At 36.8% G+C, this 12,933-nt stretch overlaps 1 protein-coding gene across 1 annotated transcript in view; it reads right to left on the bottom strand.

The window, feature by feature from the left end:
- Positions 1–12,933, bottom strand: part of LOC149224256 (mediator of RNA polymerase II transcription subunit) — a 428,548-nt gene that overhangs the window by 271,711 nt on the left and 143,904 nt on the right. Inside the window, 1 exon segment of the mRNA XM_089386058.1 lies at positions 3,209–3,425. Within this exon segment, the coding sequence (XP_089242184.1) occupies positions 3,209–3,425 (217 nt within the window).

The following is a 12,933-nucleotide window of genomic DNA, read 5'->3' as shown; positions in this document are numbered from 1 at the left end:
GCCCTCTTTTAAAGAAAAAATTATGGTCGCTTTTGGAAGTCTCATTAATTCATAATTAACCCCTAATTAGGCATTAAAACCAAAATTGTGGGTCCCAACAATCAAATTAACACAAAATTGGACAAGTTTTTTTTCGAAACACATTGTACAGAGATTGAAACACATTTCAATCTGTAAAGACCATGTTCCAACATTTTGATACAAAAACATGATTGGTACAAGAGGGTAGACCGTGTTTCCTACAACACAGGATGTCACTTGGTCTTGCTTGGCCCATAAGACTCTATCCAATTGTGAACTTTCGACCTACAATAAACGTAAAAAAATTATTTGTAAAGTTGAATGTTGCATACATTCCCCAATGTATGTTGTGATTGTACTAGAATTGAATCCGCCTAAAAGGAATCATGCAAAACACTTTAGCTGCAACAAGGTTTGTGTAAAATCCATGGGAGCCAGCATTTGAGCTGCAATATGTTTGCCCTGAAATTCTTGAGGCAAAACATTGTTATTGAAACAAAGAAGCAAAGATACCTCATGCAACCAAGTTACTCTTCCAGAGAACCAGTGAGCTTCAAAACTGGTTACCAAGACATGTGAATGGATGGGACTCGACCGATATGAGGTTTTCAAATTAGTTTCCAAATCAATGGTTGGAATAAGCCAAAACCCTTTTGTTAGTCAAAAAAATGTTTCTAGGCAGGTGAAAAACCCAACTGATAAGGATTTAACAACATTAGCAAGGGACACTAAAAAGCAACAATCGAGGAGTTTCAGAAACAAGATGAGATACTTTATTTTGGAACAAGGATCAAATTTTGCAGCAATTTCAACTCTCTACTGAGGAGGTGTGAAGACATCAAACATTGATCTTTGGGACAATTAATAATTACTTTTGCAAAAAGATAATGATTTTGAAGATGTTGAGCCTTTCTTAGATCTCTCATTTGGAAGGGGGGATGAAAAACAAACAATGGGATTCATTATTAAATATTAATAAAATAATGAGATTCAACATTAAAAATTAATAAATTTACTTTTGTATTATATAATCACATTCTGTTATAAACTCTAATATTAGTGATACAACATGTCACAATATGTAACTACTAAAAGTTCACACTAATGGTTAAACCAATGTTACATTTATCATTATTGCCAATTTATCGCTAGGGGTCCAAAATATATATTATCAGCGATATCGAGGAAAATATCGAAAATTATTGGGAAACTAAAAAAAAAAAAATCTTGTTTTTCAATTTTTTAACTTCTAAAACAACATCAACATCAAACAAACGCACTGCTACATAAATATCAAAATAAAATCGATATATAAGATGTCAAGAGATACATCAGATATTGTCGATATTGAAATATCATATTTTTCTTGAGTCATAAAATCTGATATAATGATACAAAATCATATCAAAACAAAAATAAATGTATCTCATGAGATGAATCATGGCAATGAAAACAATAGATTTCCCCTTGTTTGTTTGATGGAAACAGTCACAGCATCCTCAACAATGTCATCATAATTGAAACAAAAGATCAGTCAACCAAAAAATACATAATATATTCAAAATTTGAAAAGAACATATAATTCATGTGCATCCATATGATTTCAAATTATCATAAACAAATATTCAAAATTTCTCATGTATATAGCATAACCAAAATATCACCGAATGCAATCCATATCCGAATCAAAATAGATCAATACAGATGCTCTAAATGGCCTCCAAAATCCAAAGAAAAGCATGCTATAACAAATAGCTAAATAACATCAAAATCATTGCCTGCACTGGGATCCTCCTCATCAAGATCACCCTCTAAGCATTAAAATAAGATAGAAAAAGCGTAACATCCTAATCAATGATTTTGCTTAAAATGTACATTTTTACTAGGGTCATGAAGGAGCAGATCAACAATTAATGCCACCAACATCGAGGTACATAGAGGGCTTAGTGATCTTGATTAAATGTTAGTTCCATACATCACACAATCTAGTAGAAATGCTGCAATCCCGCATTCTATTTTCTAAAATTCTACTTTCTCCATATGAAATCTGATGAGGTAGAAACCACTCTCAAACATCCCGAGCCAATTAATGGTAATGTTAAAAATTTAAGTAAATGGGTGAAAATGAAAGATAACAGAAAATGGTCGGAGTATCCTCACAACTCAATCCCCTAACCCACTTTTAAAAAATTATGGTTGAAAGATAAAAAAAAAAAATTGGTAATAAGTTCAAATTAATAAAGACAAGGCGATAATTTCGAAATCATTGTCATAATTACCTAAATTATCATGAGAAATTCAAAAGGGAAAATTATCGCAATAATTACTGCCAATATTATCCCCATGGTTGGTTTTGACGATATTCTCGCAATAATTCTGATAATATCGCAATAAGTGCAACTATGGGTTAAACCGTTGTAACAAACCAACAACATTAATAATAATGTACCCAAAAGAGATATGTTGGAGAGAGGTATCATATCTTATCTCAAGCTAGCCTAATATATTGTATTGGAATTGAGTATTATTCCCTCCATTTGCAAATATTATTGCAACTTGTGCTTGTCCTGTTTACAAGCCAACTAAACATGTTGTACACAAGATAGAAGGCATATAGGACAAAGGGAGGAGATAAGCCTACAAAAGTTGTGGAATATAAACATTCACTTTAATACCAAAGACAACATGAAAGATAAAGAGAAACCAATATCGTATATATTGACACCACCATTTTCAGTGATCAATGTCACCATTATGGATTTACTAGAAATTCGCAAAGGAATTATAGGCCAGAATACTATTACAGTCAAAAACCAGAAAGGATCATTTTGGATGGAATAATAGTGAAGGAAAGTGACATGTGAATGCAATTATACAAACATCACATTACTTCGTTCCCTCTTATGCTTTGAGGTCATCACATTTCAAGATTATAAATTTCATTTTAATCCTTGGCAATAAGACATATGCATTTACATAGTGTTAATATAAATAACTTGATTCATATATTCTGTATTCAATGATAGATAGTAATAGTCATATGTAAGTATGCAATCCTTTCTGAAGAGACATTGTATTTCTCATCCTGTCGCATCACATTTTGAAACTTCTCAAGGATGAATTACCTTTTAGATACATAGTCCAATTGCAACATTTTTAAATACACGTGTATCAACAGATCACATACCTTTTGTTACTTGCTTCCACCATTCATCAAGCTGTTTGCCCTTCTGACGTTGTTCAGTGTTTAAATTTTCCATAATTGAAGGATAAATTGACCACATACGCAATGTTTGACTGCTACTAATAAATTCAAGAAGTGTGCTCTGTGGAGTATTATTTGACGTTTGATCTGATGGCCTCTCTTCTCTATGAAATGAAAGAATTTTTCGTGCAGTTTCCATCTGCATCAAAGAGAAATCATAATAAGCAATCTAAATACACCAAGCATCCTAGTAGTGAGTTGACTAAATGCACTATAACCTATTCTAATTCAAAGCTAAGTCACCAAAAAGGTCCTTGTAATTTACAAAATTTAAATTCCCGAAAACAAAACATTAAGTAAAAAGCAATATTCATGAATTACATATGCACGATGCACAAGTTCCAATGATAAAAACTAAATTGAATTTAGTAAGCGTAACCATAACTACTTTATCCATCAAACTATAATTTCATATGCCACGGCCCACCATTTAAATATCAAAAGTTTAGGAAATATTGGCAAAAAATAATGTTAGGATGTCTAACACAAACATTAACAGTGAGTACTAGAATATTTAATATTGGTCATGTATTTACTCTAGGACTTTTAAAGTTTTAAGTCATTCCTGGGATACTTTTATGATGTTGTATAGGTTAACATGTGACCTGAGGTCAATTAGTCACAAGTTACTTTATGTAGTAAGTGATTCCCTGACTTACTTACTCTGTCGCATGTAATGGCTTCTAAGCCACACATTGAATAATATCGAAGTTACATCTTCTCTCTCCATTCTCTTGAGCATTATGCCTGTAGTTTATTATAGCATCAAAGCCAGCGAAGTCAGCATCTGAAACATGTTGAAGAGTTAATTCAACGTGGGCACATCAACAGGTATTGTGGCCAAGGAATTGTTTGGCTCAAGAAGGGTAGAGGAGGAACAGTCCAACGTAGACAGAGAGAAAAGAACAGAAAGAAAGGTGGAATGAGATATTTATTTTTATTATTAAAGGTTCCTATATTAAAAACATAGAAAACGGTTAAAAAGAAATAAATACAATTCAAATAATTTTGAGACATTGGCAAAAGAATCTCCTAATCCAATCCACCACAACATGGCAAGCTCTGGAAAATGTTGCCACAGAGAGAGTTTTGTCGATTGTGCAATTGTGTGCAAAAACATGACAGGGTGCAAGCATTGAGACCAAGGCACTTAATAGGATTGCAGAGCCTAATCCATACAGGAGACTGTTGATTTTTGTAGCATCAGGAGGTATTCCCGCATGAAAGGAGCCTTCCAAATCAGAAAAAAGAAAATATTAAATATGAATGATAATTATTATTATTATTTTTGGCCTTCATGTAGGCCTCAAAAGTCAAGTCAGCCCCACCTTGTGAATGGGTGTCCCCCTTGGTTAAATCCATCCATTTGACCACTATAAATAGAAAAATCGACCGCCTCACCTGGCAGCAATTTGGATTGCACACAAGAGAAAGATCATCTGTTCACATGTGCGAATGAGCAGAAGAAATCTGAAATTGACCACCGAAATCTGAAAATGAAGCTTGACTCATTGACCAGCATTCACTTTGGCATTATCTAAACCACTTTGACTTCGAATAGTTGACTCTTTACTGGGCATCTTTGACTAGACTGCTGACCAAATCCTTGGGCAGAAATAAGGACATTGACCAAAACAGTTTGACCAGAGTTGACCACAGGTCAACTGTAACAGTTTGACCGAGTTTTCTTAGGAAGTTGCAGGGCCAAAATTCGGCATCCTTAGCCACAGTTGACCTGAAGCAGAACATGACTGTAATTCAGTTTGTTGATCAGATTTTGGCGTAGCTAAACAGAAGTCTGATATTCTCTCTACTCTGACCAGGTTTGACTGGTATTTAAAGCTTGGAAATTGGCACAGATTTCTAGACAATTTATAGTGTAAACTTTGCTGAAGATTGAATTCTCCTTGGAAGAAAAGTTGGCTGGACTTTTCCCAAGGTTGGGGTTTCCCAGGGTAACCTTGTGTCTCTTATTGTGTTTCATTGTCTCTTTATGATCCATCATTGCATTATTGTTGAGATTTGTCTATGTATAATTACCTAATGATATAAGTGACATAAGACAGCTTAAGAATACAAATCATTGGAAGTAATTATCAGATTAGAAAATTAGTTTCTATTATAAGAAAAATCAACAGAGACATCCCAAGTGTAGACTCAATATTAGAGTGAATGCAAAGACCTGACCGGATATGCCCATGGGGAAGCAGACGAAACCTTCTCTTAGCGCACACATGAGCACAACAATAGAAAAGGAGTATTGCTTTTCTCTACGTGGTGCATAGAATGTGCTCTTTCTGACAGTGACTTGCGTGGTCAAAAACACCTTCTAATGTAAAACACATCACACAGTGAGCACTCAACAGTGCATCAGACAAGCATGTCAAATGACAAGATTGGAACTTAGGGGATCATGGACAAGAAGTTAGATAACCTACAAGATGGGCAAAAATCAATGAATTTGCAGGGTTCTTCACAATCTCTACCTAAGACTAAGAGCTCACAGATTTCTAAGTAAAATAGAAAGATTGTCGGTGATCACAATATTGTCAGGAAACCAAAAACAAAAGCCTTTCAAACAATTAATACAAAAAAAGGGTTGCATTTGTTGAGCCTTCCATTCATCCTGATGACGAGCAAATGGCACAGGTTAAGTCTGTATTTCTTGATGGATTGGCCCCATCATGGGATGGAGAGGAATCTGAAATCAACCAACATGGAAACCATATCATTGATATACCTAGGAGCAGAGATTCTGAAACCAACGATCATACTAGTTATACATATGAAATACCCATTAGAAAAGACACTAAAATCAGTCATGGAAGTTATAGAGTTGAGAAATCAAGACAAGGAAAACCCAAAACCAGACATAACAGTGGTAGCATTGAAACACCAGTGTCTATTAGATATAATGAAACAAATCGTCAGAAAAGAAAAGGAAAAACCATATACAGAGGCTCTGTGAAATCTAGTAAGAGAGATGTATTATTAATTCCCAGATTCACTCAATTCAACTGGAGAAAGTTTAGACATGAATTTAGACTTCCAGATGAAACTGTTTTGGGTGAAGTAATAGATTTTGAGATTTCCCTTACAAAGGTTGCGGCAGGTAGCACCCATGATGTGTTCGAGCCATTCCTTCCCACTGATACAACTCCCAATGGTTCTCTTAGAGCAGAGATGAGACAATATTTTGCAGAAAACATGGGCACCCAATATACAGGATGCAATGTCATTCCAAGCTATCCTCACCTCCTTTCATTGCTCGAATTCCAAGAACTGCTGGCACAAATTCACCATTGTTTTCTCGACGAAGGAGAAAATTGCATGAGATGAGCAATAAAAGTTGGTCAAGCACCTGGAAATTGTTGTAAAATGTAACTAGGTTCGGTCTTCATAATGACATGTAATTATGATTTTTGTAAATGTTGTAATGAAGAAAATAATTTATTATTGGTTTGCTTCATGGGTTTCATGAGCAAGGGACTTTTGTTCTTAAACTGAATGTCAGGTATGACCCTTCTTGGGCATATAAAGAATGTATCTAGGTCTACAAGTTGACTAGAAGCCCTCCAATAGACAAGAAGAGTCATCCTCTTCTTGATGTCGGCCTCAGAATGTATACAAATGACAAGTCAGCTCACATATGGAGACACACCCTTTCAAATGATCATGTCAGCTCAAATGTAGGGGCAAACAACTATATATAGGAGCCTATACCCCTCGCATTTCCACAGTGACAGTTCGATATATCTCTGAGATTTCGGATGGGTACAACAAAGATAAGGTGCGGATCATCCACAACAATCTTCTCGGCATATTTTCTGAGGTTCTCAGTGGTCAAGACAGCAAGGAGTTCAGTTACCACAGTGATCACAGTGCGGACTAGTTTGGGGTGACATTACAGTGATATCTTCCTCACTGTCTCGGCATATATTCACTGTAATGCGGATGGACATATCACAGTGGTACAGTTTGGATAAGGTCTCGGTGTTGTGCTAATAAGATGATACTCAGTGATGCTCGGTGCTAGATCTCAGTGATACCAGGTGTTGTGCTCAGTAGTGATATGATGATCAGTGATACATGATGCAGCTAGGTGTTACATGGTGCAACTCGGTGCTAGTGACAGTATGAAGGTATGATGCACAATTTTGTGAGGCCAAAGTTCAGGGATATATCACAACGTTTGGATGTTGTAGTGATAATGTTTTGAAGAAATCGAAGAATCAAGGAAGAAGGATGATTGTGTCTTGGTCTGGGAATGGCAACATAGGTCAAGGATCTTGGTTTTGATATTCATCAATTTGAATCTCTATAAGAAGAATTTCTGTGGGTTTTCCTCTCAAAGAGTGAGAGGTTTTGGCCCTGGCAGGAAGCCAACAACATGTGTTCTCTCTTTTGTTTTGGTAACTATTTGATGAAGTAAGAAAACACACTCAAATAATAACAAGAGAAGATTGTGCTAATAAGAAAAATTAAAAAGTACCTCACAAATAGTTATTATTAACCTAATTGCCCTAGATTCTTCAACATGGTATCAGAGGTAAGGTGTTGAAGTCGAAGGCATGGCATAAAAGAGACATTCAAGGATCAAGTTTTAAGAAGGGCATCAAAGCAAATTGAAGGTTATCAAAAGAAAAGGATCAAGATCTACATCAAAGATTGAAGAATCAGTCTACAACTACCCACAGTCTCGGTGCTATTGGAATCTCGGTGTCACAATAGAAGATCACAAGATGATTAAGTAATCTCAGTCAAAAGATGAGGTCTCGATGTTAGATCACAATGCTCAGAACTCGGGTACATGGCAGCAGTTTTGGTGCCTCTCACAGTCTCGGTCTATGTCATACCACAGTGATCTCAATAATCTCACAATGGCATGATCTCAACATACCAGTGATAGTCACAACCTCGGATTGAATCCTTTCTATAAAGAGAACAGTCTTGACAACTCGGATTCCCAGAGCTTGATGATACATATTCGATGGCATATAGAAGTGGATCATCTACAGCATAGTGCTCAGAAATAGGTCTCACTATACCTCAGTCATAGTTTGTATGGACAGTACTCCATGTAGAATGAAGGTGTCCGTTGATAGGAAGCATCAATGCATCTGCTTCAACCACTTGCAACATGATCAAGGTGAAGATTTCATCTTTACATTACAAATAATTATTTTTCATTCTTTAATCAAATTTGGTTAAATGACTTTGTTTTGCAAGGAAATCGATAAGCTGGTTGGGTGACCAAAGGTCCTTGCATGAATTACGGAGCACTGTCATAGTCCTCGTAGATAAGTGAAGTCATGAAACATATCAATGAAAAAGGTCTCTTTTGAATTCATGGGAAGGAACTCTTAAATTCCTCTCACATAAACAATATTGGAGACATCAAAGAAGCTGGAGGAAGAATTATGAACATTACAAGAAAAGAAAGTTCATATCACTCAAAGGGTAGAACAAGCTGAGGAAAAGAATTCCATTGTAAGAGGGAGTAAGAAAACATTAAGATAGTCTCTCTCACTAGCTCCTAGATCCTACATAGGTTATGTCTACAATAAGATGCAGCATGGCATCCTAGAAGCATTAGAAATAAAGACTCGTGACATCATCACAAGGGTAACAAAATTCGTGGGATAAGTTCAACTTGTGATTTCTATGCAAGATAGAAAAGGGCAACTTGAGGCCAAAAGTGTTGAGGACTCAAACATTTGATGGAAGGAAAGGAAGTTTGGAAAATTCTAGTACTCAAAAAAGGGAAAAAGAGCATTGCTGAAATTCAATGCTATGGAAGGTTATGTACTTTACAAGAAAGATTGTCCTTAGCTTAAGAAGGACAATAACAAGAAGAACAAAGAAGAAGCCCATTTCACTAAAGAAATGGAGGAAACTAAAAGAAAAAAGAACAAGGAAGTTGAAGCATTAGAAGCAAAAGCTCGTGACATCACCATAGGGAAATATGAAGGACCACTGGAACAAAATCTATGGTAGTCAATATAGCTCTTGGTGACCTCATTGAAAGATCAAAGGAAAAAGTCATCCAAGACAAGTCTCATCATACATCAATCAAAAGGGAAACATCTGTTGAATAAGAATATGCGAGATCCTCAAGATTCTCTGATGGAATCCTCATCAGAGGATTCACAAATCTAGAGTGGAAGCAAGTGTTTCATCAGGAACTCTAACTTATGGAATTTATTGGATGATGGTATCATGACATGAGAAATGAAGCAGATCAAGGGGTTGAAGATCTTTTCAATCAAGGAAGCCGCTGGAAGCAGCCTAGATGACCTAAAGGTAAAATGAGGTATGTATGCTTGTATTTAATAGTATAAAGTCATGTCATATGGTTGCAGGTAACATGGATCACTGCTTCTATCTTGAGAATAATGATCCAAGGAAAAGGATTTCCTCCTCTAAAAGGATGCACAAAGGCATAAGTCACACTAGATGAAATCAACATAACATGTCCTCATATGAAGTATGAGGTAGTTGACTACAATTAAGGAACTTTGATTGGAAGCTCCTGCGAATGGAATGTGTAAGAAGAAGAGATCGTGAGATATGCAACCATGATAAAGGTGATCAACATCCAAAAGACCAAGAATATTTGACTAGGAAATCTCCCAAAAAGATATGAAGACTCTGATGAGAGTATGAAAAAGATGGAGACCCTTAACAATGGATATCTTTGGGAGATGTGTTAACATGTATGTAGGATGTCGATACCTACAAGAAGATGTCATGATGAAGAGCCATCTCATAAGGTACTATTTGATTTAATGTTATGTTTTGATTTCTAGAATACTATCTGGATGAGTTCATGCAAGGCTACTGGAACAAGAGTTGTAAGCACAAATACAACTAGCATTCATGTGGTGAATGGAAATTCCTAAAAGAAGCATGATGAGAAAGAAGTAGCCATATGAAGAAGGTTCCAGATATGTACCAAGAAGGCCACTTTCCATAAAAAAAGGAATGACATGATGAACCAAGGAGGAAAGTAATCGATGGTTAATGCCCTACAAGGAAGAAGCTCGACTGAATTTCATGACATCAAGGAAAGAAATTGATCAAGCAGCTAAAGGACCCATGAAGAAGAAGTTGTTGATGAAAAAGAGAGTCCCTAGTTAAGAGGGAGCTCTGACAAGTCCCTAATTAAGAGGGAGCTTGGGCAAGTTCCTGGTCAGAAGGAGCTTGGGTACATTCCTTTACAAGAATAGGCATATCTTCCCTAGTTGAGAGGGAGAGATAGACACAACATTATTGTCTTCACTTGGGAAGAAAGAATGGAGGATTGGGTAATCATCTGGCATCCGATGCTCTTTGAGGATGTGTAGGGCATCCAAGATAAGAGTAGGCAAGACGACCGATATTCTTTGAGGGTTGGGAACCCAAGATAAGAATAGTCCTAGAAGGTCATACTCAGTGAACACCCGGATGGGTATGTACCTTGAGAGACAATGATGAAAGTGTCTATAGTCATTGATCTCGCCAACATTGTGCTCTGATCTGATGAGAGATAGAGTTGTCAGTCAAGGCCTTTCTATGGAAACAATGTTGGTTACTATGATGCCTTTCTCATGATGAAATCATGAGAAATTAGTCAGTTACGACTACCTCTCATGGAAATGGTCATACGTTTGAATGACTTACTTAACGCAGTTGAATCCCAAAAATGATATCTAATATAATGCACTGCGTAAATCCCCCATACTTAAATTCAAAAAGAGTCAAGGGATCTCTACTTGAATGGTTCATGAGGCACAATACTTGCTAAGGTTTTGCAAATGGGGTAGCAAGCTAAGTGGGCTTGATTGTGGGGAAAAACTCCACAGTTAAGCGCGCTTGAGCCAGAGGAGTTCTGGGATGGGTGACCTCCTGGGAAGTCCTGGTTACCGGGTGCAAGCCCCGGAAGTGATGATTGATGCTATGTGATTCGTTCTCCACATTTCACTAGTTTCAATCCCACTTCTTCACCCCTGTGAGCATCACCCGATGCAATGAGTGCTAAGTGAACTATTCAAAAATCATGAGAAATTAGTCAGTTACGACTACCTCTCATGGAAATGGTCATACGTTTGAATGACTTACTTAACGCAGTTGAATCCCAAAAATGATATCTAATATAATGCACTGCGTAAATCCCCCATACTTAAATTCAAAAAGAGTCAAGGGATCTCTACTTGAATGGTTCATGAGGCACAATACTTGCTAAGGTTTTGCAAATGGGGTAGCAAGCTAAGTGGGCTTGATTGTGGGGAAAAACTCCACAGTTAAGCGCGCTTGAGCCAGAGGAGTTCTGGGATGGGTGACCTCCTGGGAAGTCCTGGTTACCGGGTGCAAGCCCCGGAAGTGATGATTGATGCTATGTGATTCGTTCTCCACATTTCACTAGTTTCAATCCCACTTCTTCACCCCTGTGAGCATCACCCGATGCAATGAGTGCTAAGTGAACTATTCAAAAATCATGAGAAATTAGTCAGTTACGACTACCTCTCATGGAAATGGTCATACGTTTGAATGACTTACTTAACGCAGTTGAATCCCAAAAATGATATCTAATCTGATTCTTCTTATTAAAAATTCTTCAAATTGAGAATGACCAAGTACCATTATGAATACCTCCCTAGTTAAGAGGGAGTGTTGTAAAATGTAACTAGGTTCAGTCTTCATAATGACATGTAATTGAGATTTTTGTAAATGATGTAATGAAGAAAATAATTTATTATTGGCTTGCTTCATGGGTTTCATGAGCAAGGGATTTTTGTTTTCAAAGTCAATGTCATGTATGACCCTTCCTGGGCATATAAAGAATGTATCTAGGTCTACAAGTTGACTAGAATCCCTCCAATAGACAAGAACAGTCATCCTCTTCTTGATGTCGGCCTCAGAATGTATACAAATGACAAGTCGGCTCACATATGGAGACACAACTTTTCAAATGATCATATCGGCTCTATTGAAGAAAGTGTAACTAGGTTCAGTCTGACATCATCTTTGTAACTGATGTAATACATGATGAAATAAATTATTTTTGTAATCTCGCTACATGGGTTTCATGAGCAAGAACTGTCTCTAGGTGAGACTTCTTCTTAATGACTTTAGGATTTATTCATATGTAAAAGAGTCATGTCATGCATATAAAAACTCTTCATGAGTTTATGTATATATGTACAAGTCTTCAAGTTGTCTAAACAACCCTCCAAGACCAAGATCAATGCCTCAAAAGCAAGCCTACCAAAATCTGCAAGCAAAAGATTCAGAGGATTTTCATGTCAACTCAAAAATGGATTAAATATATAAATATATGACATGTCGACTTGAAGAAAAAGACATGTTGGTTCAGAAGGTCATGTTGGCCTAATATATATGTGCACAACCACTATAAATACCTTGTTGAGGTATCCACAAATCAGTGGTGAAGATCTTGCATTTCTCTAAGATGCCAATAGGGTATAGGGTTTAGGAAGGTGTGCTTTGTATGGGTGCAAGCAGGGTGATCTCATGTCACCACAGGCAGACAAGGACTCGGGTGAGGGAGCCGCAGTCAAGAAGGCAGAGAGCACGCAATCAAGGAAGAAGATCTCGCATGCAGAAGCAGGGTCTGACTGCAACTCGGCTAGAGTATTAGGTACAAT

The sequence above is a fragment of the Pinus tabuliformis genome, chromosome Q (genome assembly GCF_031772625.1).
Source record: "Pinus tabuliformis cultivar Carrire ecotype Pingquan chromosome Q, CPIR1, whole genome shotgun sequence".
NCBI lineage: Eukaryota > Viridiplantae > Streptophyta > Pinopsida > Pinales > Pinaceae > Pinus > Pinus tabuliformis.
Note: the sequence above shows the minus strand (reverse complement) of the source record. Positions and strands in the feature narration are given on the sequence as shown.